Here is a 14,029-nt window from a genome sequence, read left to right as displayed (position 1 = left end):
TTACAATGGCACTTAGTTTGTGCAGCCAATTTATTTATGTAATCGAATAAAGCAGGCGACATATGTAAATTAATACAACACAAAGAGAAGAGGTATCAAACTGTCACCAGAAATTACCATACACACTGCTACAACAGCGGGAGCGCGTCCCTCCACCATGGAACGGACTGATAACACAGATTTATTTTTCATTAGCTCTTGTTTTGTAATAATTCACAGTCGGTGATCAATTCCATAAAATCTGTAATGAATTTAATGAAATCCTTTCCTATTTCTTTAGCATTATAGAACTATAAATTCACCTATTTACCGTAGCGGTGACTGAGCATCCGTATTAATGCAAAACTCGCCAAAGATATTTTTCCCCTTCCCCAGATGTTTACTGAAAGCGTGCGCCCGGTGGGGGCCCCACGATCTCTAATTCCTCATTTATATTTTATGGACTGCTCTTGTAAATAATATATCTCTGGGCTTTTAAGCTGTTAGAGCTCCTAATTTGGACTTGCTCGAGACAAATGAGATGGAAAATCCTTACAACGGCCAATTATCTATGATTTATATAGGTGCTTTATCACCGGCAAAGTGCTGGCTCCTATCCTTCAAAGCTGTTACAAAAGCAGACTTCCAGCAGCGGCCGCTGAGTGACTCATGCGTGTACAGAGCCCAACAAACCCTAAGGCTATGTTCACACGGGGTCTTTTGCCGAGTTTTTTGACGCGGAAACCGCGTCGCAAAACTCGGCAGAAACGGCCCGAGAACGCCTCCCATTGATTTCAATGGGAGGCGTCGGCGTCTTTTTCCCGCGAGCAGTAAAACTGCCTCGCGGGAAAAAGAAGCGACATGCCCTATCTTCGGGCGCTTCCGCCTCCGACCTCCCATTGACTTCAATGGGAGGCAGGAGAAAGCGTGTTTTATGCCCGCGGCGCTCAATGGCCGCGGGCGAAAAACGGCGCGATAATTGCTATTCACACGGAGTATTTTGGGGGAGGAATATCTGCCTCAAAATTCCGTTTGGAGCTTTGAGGCAGATATTCCTCCCCCAAAATACTCCGTGTGAACATAGCCTAATACCCCAGGAACCTGGTGACCGAGCTGTAAAACTTTATACAAAACTTTGGTTATGGTATAAAACATCAATTCCAAGCAATCATGAAAATCCTTCTTCGTGTGCAGAGCCATATTCTTATAATTATAGTAGTTATATTCTTGTATATAGGAGCAGTATTATAGTAGTTATATTCTTGTATATAGGGGGCAGTATTATAGTAGTTATATTCTTGTATATAGGAGCAGTATTATAGTAGTTATATTCCTGTATATAGGGGCAGTATTATAGTAGTTATATTCTTGTATATAGGAGCAGTATTATAGTAGTTATATTCTTGTATATAGGGGGCAGTATTATAGTAGTTATATTCTTGTATATAGGGGGCAGTATTATAGTAGTTATATTCTTGTATATAGGAAGCAGTATTATAGTAGTTATATTCTTGTATATAGGGGTAGTATTATAGTAGTTATATTCTTGTACATAGGGGGCAGTATTATAGTAGTTATATTCTTGTATATAGGGGGCAGTATTATAGTAGTTATATTCTTGTATATAGGAGCAGTATTATAGTAGTTATATTCTTGTATATAGGAGCAGTAGTATAGTAGTTATATTCTTGTATATAGAAAGCAGTAGTATAGTAGTTATATTCTTGTATATAGGTTCAGTATTATAGTAGTTATATTCTTGTATATAGGAGGCAGTATTATAGTAGTTATATTCTTGTATATAGGAGCAGAATTATAGTAGGTATATTCTTGTATATAGGGGCAGTATTATAGTAGTTATATTCTTGTATATAGGAGCAGAATTATAGTAGTTATATTCTTGTATATAGGGGGCAGTATTATAGTAGTTATATTCTTGTATATAGGGGGCAGTATTATAGTAGTTATATTCTTGTACATAGGGGACAGTATTATAGTAGTTATATTCTTGTATATAGGGGGCAGTATTATAGTAGTTATAGTCTTGTATATAGGAAGCAGTATTATAGTAGTTATATTCTTGTATATAGGGAGCAGTAGTATAGTAGTTATATTCTTGTATATAGGGGGCACTATTATAGTAGTTATATTCTTGTATATAGGAGCAGAATTATAGTAGTTATAGACTTGTATATAGGTGGCAGTATTATAGTAGTTATATTCTTGTATATAGGGGCAGTATTATAGTAGTTATATTCTTGTATACAGGGGGCAGTATTATAGTAGCTCTATTCTTGTTTATAGGGGGCAGTATTATAGTAGTTATATTCTTGTATATAGGAGGCAGTATTATAGTAGTTATATTCTTGTATATAGGAGCAGAATTATAGTAGGTATATTCTTGTATATAGGGGCAGTATTATAGTAGTTATATTCTTGTATATAGGAGCAGAATTATAGTAGTTATATTCTTGTATATAGGGGGCACTATTATAGTAGTTATATTCTTGTATATAGGAGCAGAATTATAGTAGTTATATTCTTGTATACAGGGGGCACTATTATAGTAGTTATATTCTTGTATATAGGAGCAGTATTATAGTAGTTATATTCTTGTATATAGGGGGCAATATTATAGTAGTTATATTCTTGTATATAGGGGGCAGTATTATAGTAGTTATATTCTTGTATATAGGGGCAGTTTTATAGTAGTTATATTCTTGTATATAGGGGCAGTATTATAGTAGTTATATTCTTGTATATAGGAGCAGTATTATAGTAGTTATAGTCTTGTATATAGGGGCAGTATTATAGTAGTTATATTCTTGTATATAGGTGCAGTATTATAGTAGTTATATTCTTGTATATAGGTGCAGTATTATAGTAGTTATATTCTTGTATATAGGGGCAGTATTATAGTAGTTATATTCTTGTATATAGGGGGCAGTATTATAGTAGTTATATTCTTGTATATAGGGGGCAGTATTATAGTAGTTATATTCTTGTATATAGGGGGCAGTATTATAGTAGTTATATTCTTGTATATAGGGGGCAGTATTATAGTAGTTATATTCTTGTATATATGGGCAGTATTATAGTAGTTATATTCTTGTACATAGGAGCAGTATTATAGTAGTTATATTCTTGTATATAGGGGGCAGTGTTATAGTAGTTATATTCTTGTATATAGGAGGCAGTATAAGGCTGGATTCACACGAGCATGTTCGGTACGTAATGGACGGAACGTATTTCGGCCGGAAGTCCCGGACCGAACACACTGCAGCGGGCCGGGCTCCTAGCATCATAGTTATGTACGACGCTAGGAGTCCCTGCCTCTCCGTGAAACTACTGTCCCGTACTGAAAACATGATTACAGTATGGGACAGTTGTCCTGCAGCGAGGCAGGGACTCCTAGCATCGTACATAACTATGATGCTAGGAGCCCGGCTCCCTGCAGTGTGTTCGGTCCGGGACTTGCGGCCGAAATACGTTCCGTCCTTTACGGACGTAATGTGCTCGTGTGAATCCAGCCTTATAGTAGTTATATTCTTGTATATAGGAGGCAGTATTATAGTAGTTATATTCTTGTACATAGGGGGCAGTATTATAGTAGTTATATTCTTGTATATAGGGAGCAGTATTATAGTAGTTATATTCTTGTATATAGGAGCAGTATTATATTAGGTATATTCTTGTATATAGGGGACAGTATTATAGTAGTTATATTCTTGTATATAGGGAGCAGTATTATAGTAGTTATATTCTTGTATATAGGGGGCAGTATTATAGTATTTATATTCTTGTATATAGGGAGCAGTATTATAGTAGTTATATTCTTGTATATAGGGGGCAGTATTATAGTAGTTATATTCTTGTACATAGGGGGCAGTATTATAGTGGTTATATTCTTGTACATAGGGGGCAGTATTATAGTAGTTATATTCTTGTATATAGGAGCAGTATAATAGTAGTTATATTCTTGTATATAGGGGCAGTATTATAGTAGTTATATTCTTGTATATAGGGGGCAATATTATAGTAGTTATATTCTTGTATATAGGAGCAGTATTATAGTAGTTATATTCTTATATATAGGGGCAGTATTATAGTAGTTATATTCTTGTATATAGGAGGCAGTGTTATAGTAGTTATATTCTTGTATATAGGAGGCAGTGTTATAGTAGTTATATTCTTTTATATAGGGGGCATTATTATAGTAGTTATATTCTTGTATATAGGGGTGGTATTATAGTAGTTATATTCTTGTACATAGGGGGCAGTATTATAGTAGTTATATTCTTGTATATAGAGGGCAGTATTATAGTAGTTATATTCTTGTATATAGGAGCAGTATTATAGTAGTTATAGTTTTGTACATAGGGGGCAGTATTATAGTAGTTATATTCTTGTATATAGGGGGGCAGTATAATAGTAGTTATATTCTTGTATATAGGAGCAGTATTATAGTAGTTATAGTTTTGTACATAGGAGGCAGTATTATTGTAGTTATAGTCTTGTACATAGGGGGCAGTGTATTAGTCGTTATATTTTTGTACATAGGGGCAGTATTCTTATTTTGCTTAGTGACACTTTTCTTTACTGAGCCAGAGAAATACTGTGGTTTTCCCTTCCCCCATTCCTTTTGGTCACTCAATGTGCATTACATGTTTTGTGCAAACTCTATACACATATGCCTACAATCATAAATCTTTTGAATTGTAATTTGCTTCTTCTTTTTTATACTTGTTATTTGGTTTTGATTGTTCCTAAATGTGTATAAAAGTGTATTGGCTGTAACACAACTACCGTAATTACCTACAATTCTCTAATGCACTTTCATTAGCTATACCCCTACTACTCTAAAGTAAAGCTCTATGTCTGATTATTGGTGCTATAGTCAGCAAATGTAAAATCTGGCATCTTTTTCATATTTTTTTCTAACTTATTTCTTCCTTTATTTTTTAGTTTATTGTTACTCTGTTCAATGTAGGAAAAATGATCTGTTACTAAATGGAAACTGTCAACAAGTTGTTGACAGATCAGCTTTTCTTATTAGTTTTTTTAATGGATTATGGTGTCGTGTATTAAGTCAGGCTGGGTATTTATAGTAGCCTTAATTCGAAAAAAATATAGAATGAGTTCCGTCAACAGCAGTCAGACACTCACCATGTAATTTTATAGAACAGCTTGAACATGAGCAGAAATTAAATGATAATGACAACTAACTTAATGAAGATATATTACAAAGATGGTGGATTTTACATCAAACAAATGTGGAGGTTCCCTTTAAGCCCCTGCTTCCCACTTGCCCCGAGGCCCATATAAAACTTATAGCCTGCCTTTTGTAGCTAAGGACTACTCTTTGAATCTTTCGGCTATGCAGGTATGACATATTCAACGAAGATCTGTATTCTGTAGTAAAGAACCTAAAGTAAGGAAATTATTCCTTGACCTTGTTTGTGCAGCAGAGAAGGCGGAATAGGAGAAATCCCACTTACCTGGCGCTGACCCGTCAGTAAAGGCGGTTAGTTCACTGCATGGTCTTACAAAGCCCATAACATACACCTCTGTGTGTCCCGGTCGGAGCAAGGAGACCAGGTAGATCATAAGACAGTAGTCTACAAGGAGTGTGGCAGCTGCCTAATAATTCATGAAGAAACCAGGGTCTGGGAAGCAAAGACATTTGTGTCACTTGAATAATGCAGCACGAGAACAACTTAGTGTAAGCTCTCCGGTAAAACTCAGAAACTAATATGGGAAGGTATCCTATCCATGGCGCCAGTAATGCCTGACCAAGAGGCAGGACTGTTTATCCGGGGCAAAGGAAATAGAGCAATATCGGCTCTGCTTGATTAAAGGGGTTGTCCCACTTGGAGGACCCCATTTGGATTTACTGCTTCCTCAACGGTAAGTTAATCACGGGCATCCCACTGCTACAACCCCCACACAACCAGGAGAAGGTACCAGTGCCTGGACATTGCTATCAATGGGCACTCATATAATACCTGGTCAGACTAAGTCTTCTAGTGAGACCCGCTCTTTGCTAACAGGCAGGGTTCCTTAATGGAGGACCCTCCCCTCTACAATGTCATTAACAGGGGTTGTCCTAATAGGACAACTTTTTAACATTTTCCTCGTCCAAGAAGATGAACCTTCTATCAGGTGGCACTAGCGAGACAGTTTTCTTCATTCTAGAGGAGAGCTATTTTGCATACTTTTTTCCCAGGGAGCATTGCTCTTTAAGACTCCCTACCAGTTGGATCTCTGCAAGGAGAATCAGTACCTTCCAAGAGCTACATCAATGGCATCTCATTCAGCAAAACAAAACCGTTCTCTATACTGAGCAGCAACTACGCACAGTTCTGTCTACAGATGAGTGTCTCTGGTTTGTCTATTAATGGGGTTGTCTGGGTGCCGAGGCCCACTACCCTTCGGGGACGCACACGGCCGCCAGGTGCTGATGTTGCCATCATGACTCCTCCAGCAGTGGAATCCCCAGCCAGAGTGTTGCTGAAGGGATTCTGCTTCTAGAGGGAGCCCCTATCTAGTAGGCGGTGTAACTATCGCTGTAGCAGCCATAGCAGCTGCTAGGGGGCTCGTGGCATGAGGGAGCCTGTGCCCATGCCCAGTGGCCCTGCTAGCAGCTATGGCTGCTACAGCGGTAGTGACACCACATTCAATAGTGACCTAAGGAAGCAGATACTATTGAGCACTATGGCAGAACAGGGAGGTAGCTCCCTACTCTGCCATTTACTAGGCTAAAGACTGCCAGACAGAGTACTGGTAGCGCTTTGCACGGGACTTTGGCTCTGGGTTTGCCCCTGACATCACTGTCTTATAGAGACAGTGATGTCAGGAGCAGAGCAGTGTCCCAGGCAGAGTGCTAGTAGCGCTCTGCCTGGGACTTTGGCTCTGGGATTTCTCCTGACATCACTGTCCATATATGGACAGTGATGTCAGGGGCTTCCCCAGAGCTGGAGTCATGGAGCAGACCTTTACTAGCGCTCTGCTGGGACTTCAGCTCTTCTGCGGACATCTCTATCCATATATGCCCGGGACTGTGGCTCTAGGGTTGCCCCTGACATCACTGTCCATATTTGGACAGTGACGTCAGGGGCTCCTCCAGAAGCGGAATCAATGACCAGAGCGTCGGCAATGCTCTGGTTGGGGATTCCACACACAGCGGGAGCCAAAAAGGCGCTACCTACAGGGAGGGGGGCTGTGTGGCACTACCTGGGAGGGGGGGCTGTGTGGCACTACCTGGGAGGGGGCTTTGTGGCACTGTCTACTGTGGGCACTAAATTTATGGGGGTACAAACTGGGAGCCTAACTTCTTTATGTGGGCATAAACAGGGCCTAACTTCTATATGGGGGCACAAAGTGAAGTTTTCTGCCATTTTACTTCCGCCGTGAGTTCCCCCACAAAAGGGCCCACTTAGTCTGTGTCGCACAAGGGCCCACATAAACCTGGAGCTGACCCTGCCGGGCACAGAGCGGTTTTTCCTGCTGATGACCTATCCACAGAATAGGTCATCAGTATATGATCGGTGGGGGTCTGACACCCGGATCCCGTACCAATCAACTGTTCCGGCTGCCTCCGGGCACTGGAGGTTACGCAGTGTCCATGTTTGAAGCAGTTGGCTCCGTACACTGTATAGCTGCTATGCTGCAGAACTACAAATCTGATCCTATTCACTGTAATAGGAACAGAGCTGCAGTACTGTAGCAGGTCCGCTATACTGTGACCAAAACCGGCTGCTTCCAGCTCAAACATCCGGTGCCCGGAGGCAGCGGCAACAGCTGATTGGTGCGGGGTCTTGGTTTCGGACCCCTATCAATCATATTCTGATTATCTATTCTGTAGATAGGTCATCAGTAAAAAAAAAACTATTTTGCAGTTTTTTGGCATGGATTCAGACGCAGGAGCTGATTCCCCTCACACCATAAAGCTCTGTCACCAGTTTAATACTTCCCTATCTCCTACCTAATCTAATAAACGCTTTGATGTAGGTAACTACTGTTTTTTTTTAAAAATATTTATTAGTGATAATGTTCTGATCATTTCTAAATTTATCCACATTTTTTGTGAAAGCCCAACTTGGCTTTTTTTTTTCGTTTCACCAAGTGGTCGTTGTAAAGAAAAGTGTATGAGGCTGACCAATCAGCGTCATACACTTCTCTTCATTCCAGCCCAGCTTTATTCACAGCTCAGCGTGATCTTGCGAGATCATGCGGTAACGTCACTTACTCCCGCAGATCCTTCACAGGAGCGACGGGAGAATGACCAGGCATCGGCTCCAGCGTGCCAGGACAATTATTCTCCTCAGCAGTAGTCCTGGCACGGCTGGAGGCGATGTCTGGTCATTCTCCCGTCGCTCCTGTGAAGGATCTGCGGGAGTAAGTGACGTCACAGCGTGATCTCGCGAGATCACGCTGAGCTGTGAATAAAGCTGGGCTGGAATGAAGAGAAGTGTATGACGCTGATTGGTCAGCGTCATACACTTTTCTTAACAACGACCACTTGGTGAAACGAAAAAAAACGCCCATAAATGCAAAAATGATCAGAACTTCGTCACTAATAAACATTATAAACATCTAGTGGTGGCTGCAGGTAGCCAGAATTTTATCATTTAATTCTATGGCTGTGTGACGGCAAACAAGATTTGGAACTCTGTGTCAGGAAAACTGAGCTTTCACCATTATTGAGATATATTATAAAAATCATCAGCAATCAATATTGGACCTAAAAAAATACCTCAAGGTAAACATTCACTTTAAGGTGGACTTGCCCTTTAAATAAGGCTGGCTGTTCTATAAAGTTCACTGACTGATAATGTGAATATAATAGGTTTATGGTAATCTAATTTAAATTTGCATATAATTGCGGATCTGTCACTTCGTGCCTGTTCTCACCGAAATTTAACATTCAACAGATTCTCTTGTATTATCAGTGACTTGTACAAGTCTAATAAACTGGGAAATGTGTCTGAGGGCTAGAACTTACAGAGCAGCGCTGCGAAGCGAGATGCTGCAAATTGCATGTTATTTAGACACCAAGTGCCAAGAGCAGCCGTTTCGGGGAGCAGAAGATAATTGCTTTCTCTAACTTGGTCAATTCAATTCTCACCAAAGGACAAGTACATTCGGAAATTGTCAATTTTCAAGATAAGATTCATTGGTTGTGATAAACCTGGCTCCCTACTGTAGCTCCCGTATACTCAGTAAGTTGCTGAAGTCTCTCCCACATGCTGCCCGGCTTCCCACAGACCCTGACTGCCATATAAATCTGTATTATTGTATAGTTACATTCAATATGCAGAGATATTTGACAATCCGGAACTGTGGAAAGCTGGATAACATGACAACTCCTACGTGGCTCTGTAAGGCCAAGTTCAAGCTTGGCCAAAAAATGTGCGATTTCTCCCCCTAGAGGTCAAGAAATTCTATAAGTATGTATCTAGTATGGATTTGTATTCAAGTCAATGGAATTTTATTACGGACATTGAGTTTTCGACTCTATTGACCTCTGCGGGGACAATATGGATCCATAGTCTCTCTTTTTCTGGCAGCGTGCTCAGATTCTATTTTCAGCAGAATTGTGAATGCTGCTCTGAAGTTCCATTGTTATTATTGTCATTGCTATTACTTTTTTCTTTTAGATTCAAAGCAACTAATTCGGATGTAGTGTCAACTGTATAATTAGCCATTAAAACTGAAGACTACGAGGAATATGGGAAGTATCTGATGTCTACCAGGCTGGCCCGTGATGTTAATATGAAGTGACTACTGGGCGTAATCAAAGATTGACACTGGATCTATAGATTCCTGCCCAGGAACAACAGATGTTGAGTAAAACTATCACCCTAGAAGCCCTGGCTGGTAATCAATGGGATCATCTCCTTTGGCTGGCTGAACTGTATAACACATTTCTAGTTGTCTACAATGCCGGTTTCTATAATGGCCTCCAGTGGCACCCCGTCCCTCTACTGGGAAGTCTTTCCTTCAATGCCCACCTGTCGGGTTTATTGCACACCAGCAGACCAAGATGGACACTTGTATGTGATTGGAGGTTGTAGCAAAATGGGACTTCCTTTGGACACGGTGGAAATGTTGGATGTGGTGTCACAAACGTGGGCCGTGCTACCGTCATTGCCAACTCCACGGGCAGGTGCAGCATCAGTCACGGTGGGGAAACAGGTTCTGGTGATTGGTGGCATGAATTATGAGCAGTGCCCGTTGGCAACGGTGGAAATTTACAACAGCGACGAGGGAAAATGGGAAAAGAAGGCTCCACTGTGCCAACCCTCCATGGGGATCAGTACCATCGAAAAGGGTGAGATGTGGCTTTAAGTCTCAATTTTCACCCATTGACTTTCATTCCGTCCATAAAAGTGAGGTCAGTACCTCCCGCCAGAGCGAGCATTAGAGCAGCGAGATATTCATCCCTGCCGACACTACTGAAATACGATTGTTTGAAAATCTTTCGGCTGCATGCGCCTGCACTGCTCCAGTCAGAAATGGAGAATTATAGAGATAAGAAAATACATATTAATGTCCATAGGATGCAGTATTATAGTAGTTATATTCTTGTATATAGGGAGTAGTATTATAGTAGTTATATTCTTGTATATAGGGGGCAGTATTATAGTAGTTATATTCTTGTATATAGGGGGCAGTATTATAGTAGTTATAGTCTTGTATATAGAAGCAGTATTATAGTAGTTGTATTCTTGTATATAGGAGCAGTATTATAGTAGTTATATTCTTGTACATAGGGGGCAGTATTATAGTAGTTATATTCTTGTATATAGGAGCAGTATTATAGTAGTTATATTCTTGTATATAGGAGGCAGTATTATAGTAGTTATATTCTTGTATATAGGGGGCAGTATTCTAGTAGTTATATTGTTGTACATAGGGGGCAGTATTATAGTAGTTATATTGTTTTATATAGGAGCAGTATTATAGTAATTATATTCTTGTATATAGGGGGCAGTATTATAGTAGTTATATTCTTGTATATAGGGGCAGTGTTATAGTAGTTATATTCTTGTATATAGGGGGCAGTTTTATAGTAGCTATATTCTTGTATATAGGAGCAGTATTATAGTAGTTATATTCTTGTATATAGGGGGCAGTATTATAGTAGTTATATTCTTGTATATAGGAGCAGTATTATAGTAGTTATATTCTTGTATATAGGGGGCAGTATTATAGTAGTTATATTCTTGTATATAGGAGCAGTATTATAGTAGTTATATTCTTGTATATAGGGGGCAGTATTATAGTAGTTATATTCTTGTACGTAGGGGCAGTATTATAGTAGTTATATTTTTGTATATGAGCAGTATTATAGTAGTTATATTCTTGTATATAGGGGGCAGTATTATAGTAGTTATATTCTTGTATATAGGGGGCTGTATTATAGTAGTTATATTCTTGTATATAGGGGGCAGTATTATAGTAGTTATATTCTTGTACATAGGGGGCAGTATTATAGTAGTTATATTCTTGTATATAGGGGGCTGTATTATAGTAGTTATATTCTTGTATATAGGAGGCAGTATTATAGTAGTTATATTCTTGTACATATGGGGCAGTATTATAGTAGTTATATTCTTGTACATAGGGGCAGTATTATGGTAGTTATATTCTTATATATAGGGGGCAGTATTATAGTAGTTATGTTCTTGTACATAAGGGGCAGTGCTATAGTAGTTATATTCTTGTACATAGGGGGCAGTATTGTAGTAGTTCTATTTCTGGACATAAGGGGCAGTATTGTAGTAGTTCTATTTCTGGACATAGGGGGCAGTATTATAGTAGTTGTATTCTTGTATATAGGAGCAGTATTATAGTAGTTATATTCTTGTATATAGGAGCAGAATTATAGTCGTTATATTCTTGTATATAGAGGCAGTATTATAGTAGTTGTATTCTTGTATATAGAGGCAGTATTATAGTAGTTGTATTCTTGTATATAGGAGCAGTATTATAGTAGTTATATTCTTGTATATAGAGGCAGTATTATAGTAGTTATATTCTTATATATAGGGGGCAGTATTATAGTAGTTATATTCTTGTATATAGGGGCAGTATTATAGTAGTTATATTCTTGTATATAGGGGGCAGTATTATAGTAGTTATATTCTTGTATATAGGAGCAGAATTATAGTAGTTATATTCTTGTATATAGAGGCAGTATTATAGTAGTTATATTCTTGTATATAGGAGCAGTATTATAGTAGTTATATTCTTATATAAGGGGCAGTATTATAGTAGTTATGTTCTTGTACATAAGGGGCAGTGCTATAGTAGTTTCTTGTACATAGGGGGCAGTATTGTAGTAGTTCGATTTCTGGACATAGGGGGCAGTATTATAGTAGTTATATTCTTGTACATAGGGGGTAGTATTGTAGTAGTTCTATGTCTGGACATAGGGGGCAGTATTGTAGTAGTTCTATTTCTGGACATAGGGGGCAGTATTATAGTAGTTATATTCTTGTACATAGGGGGCAGTATAGTAGTAGTTCTATGTCTGGACATAGGGGGCAGTATTATAGTAGTTATATTCTTGTACATAGGGGGCAGTATAGTAGTAGTTCTATTTCTGGACATAGGGGGCAGTATAGTAGAAGTTCTATTTCTGGACATAGGGGGCAGTATAGTAGTAGTTCTATTTCTGGACATAGGGGGCAGTATAGTAGTAGTTATTGTTAGATGACCACAAGTCAGATCATATTAGGCACAAAGATTTCTCTAATCATGAATGTCTTTTTCTGTCCTTTCATCTTCAGGATTCATTAATTCATTCCCAAATGTCAGCCGCCTAATTACCAATTTAAACTATTGATTTTTAAAATGTCTCAAAGAAAAATAATCATCCCAAATGCAGACTTTATCCCTGACTCCCGACGAAAGCCTAATTGCTGACACAATAACTAATTAAAACGTCTTGTAACAACGGATGATTAATTATGAAGTTTTTGAGCTGTCAGTCACCAGAGACGCAGAATGAAGAGCTGAGCTTCTATGATAAAATGTATACAAAAAATAAACAGGCCCGGATTGTTCCCCTGGTAACCGAGGTGATGGTTGCCATGGAGCCACTTGCACATACATTATTCTGGCCTGAGTATAATTAGTCTGGGGGCTGTGTGTCTTATTAACCTTTCAGAGGGCTGTGGATGGGTCAGTTTCTTGGCAGCTTTCACTTGTTACCCGCATTGTGCCAGCAGTGTCATTTATTTAGCAAATACATTTTTCACCGTTTTTGGAAATAGAAAACAGGGACTGGTATATGCGCATTTCCCTTTTGCCACATTTGCCCCATAAGGCTATGTTCACACAGGTATGCGCCCAACAAGCCGCAGGGAATTCCAAACGAAAAACCGCACCAAATTGGGGTGCAGTTTTTCGGCCGGAATGTTCGCTGCGGAAAACAGAAGGGAAAAAAAAAAAAAAAAACGCCCATATTTACCCTCTGACGTCCTGCAGACCGGCGTTCTGGAATTACATTTCATCCCATCTGACCACTGCAGCTTGTGATTGGCTGCAGCGGTCACATAGAATAAAACGTCATCCCAGGAGGCCGGTCTGGATGAAGAAGCACAGAATGACAGTCACGGTGAACCCAATATTGGGCACAGTGCCCTCATAAAAATCCCAGGAACAATCCCCACCCCAAAGTGCCAGCATTGACAGCCATAGTGCCCCCATAATTATAATAACCTTAGTATCCTCATAACAACCACCTTTAGTTATATTTGTCTCTAGGAAACTTGAGTAACAACCAATATGGCTGCCATTACAGCTCCTATTAGTGTTGTCTCAAATTTTTTCAGAGATGTAGTATATTCAATATGGAGTTAGGGTCCTCTTACATCGTCCAATGTGGGCCGTGTAAACGAGCGCCGATCAACGAGACAGTTCGTTGATCGGCGCTCATTTGCTCCTTTTACAAGGAGCTATGTATGGGGACGAGCGCAGGTTACCTCGAGCGCTCGTCCCCATACATTATCACCATGTCGGCAGCGCGTCTCCCTGTTTA

At 39.4% G+C, this 14,029-nt stretch overlaps 2 protein-coding genes across 4 annotated transcripts in view; both read left to right on the top strand.

Moving 5' to 3' along the window:
• PRRT3 (proline rich transmembrane protein 3) overlaps window positions 1-14,029 on the top strand; it is a 296,142-nt gene that overhangs the window by 7,299 nt on the left and 274,814 nt on the right. The gene's annotated exons all lie outside the window — the stretch shown is intronic.
• The window catches only part of KLHDC8B (kelch domain containing 8B), a 71,581-nt gene that overhangs the window by 16,449 nt on the left and 41,103 nt on the right, over window positions 1-14,029 (top strand). For all 3 annotated transcript variants that reach the window (XM_075831703.1, XM_075831702.1, XM_075831701.1), the window contains one exon: window positions 9,639-10,312. In XM_075831703.1, the coding sequence (XP_075687818.1) occupies window positions 9,922-10,312 (391 nt within the window). In that variant the 5' untranslated portion in view covers window positions 9,639-9,921. The remainder of the gene's footprint in view (window positions 1-9,638; window positions 10,313-14,029) is intronic.

This window comes from Rhinoderma darwinii, chromosome 7, assembly GCF_050947455.1.
Source record: "Rhinoderma darwinii isolate aRhiDar2 chromosome 7, aRhiDar2.hap1, whole genome shotgun sequence".
Classification (NCBI taxonomy): domain Eukaryota; kingdom Metazoa; phylum Chordata; class Amphibia; order Anura; family Rhinodermatidae; genus Rhinoderma; species Rhinoderma darwinii.
Note: the sequence above shows the minus strand (reverse complement) of the source record. Positions and strands in the feature narration are given on the sequence as shown.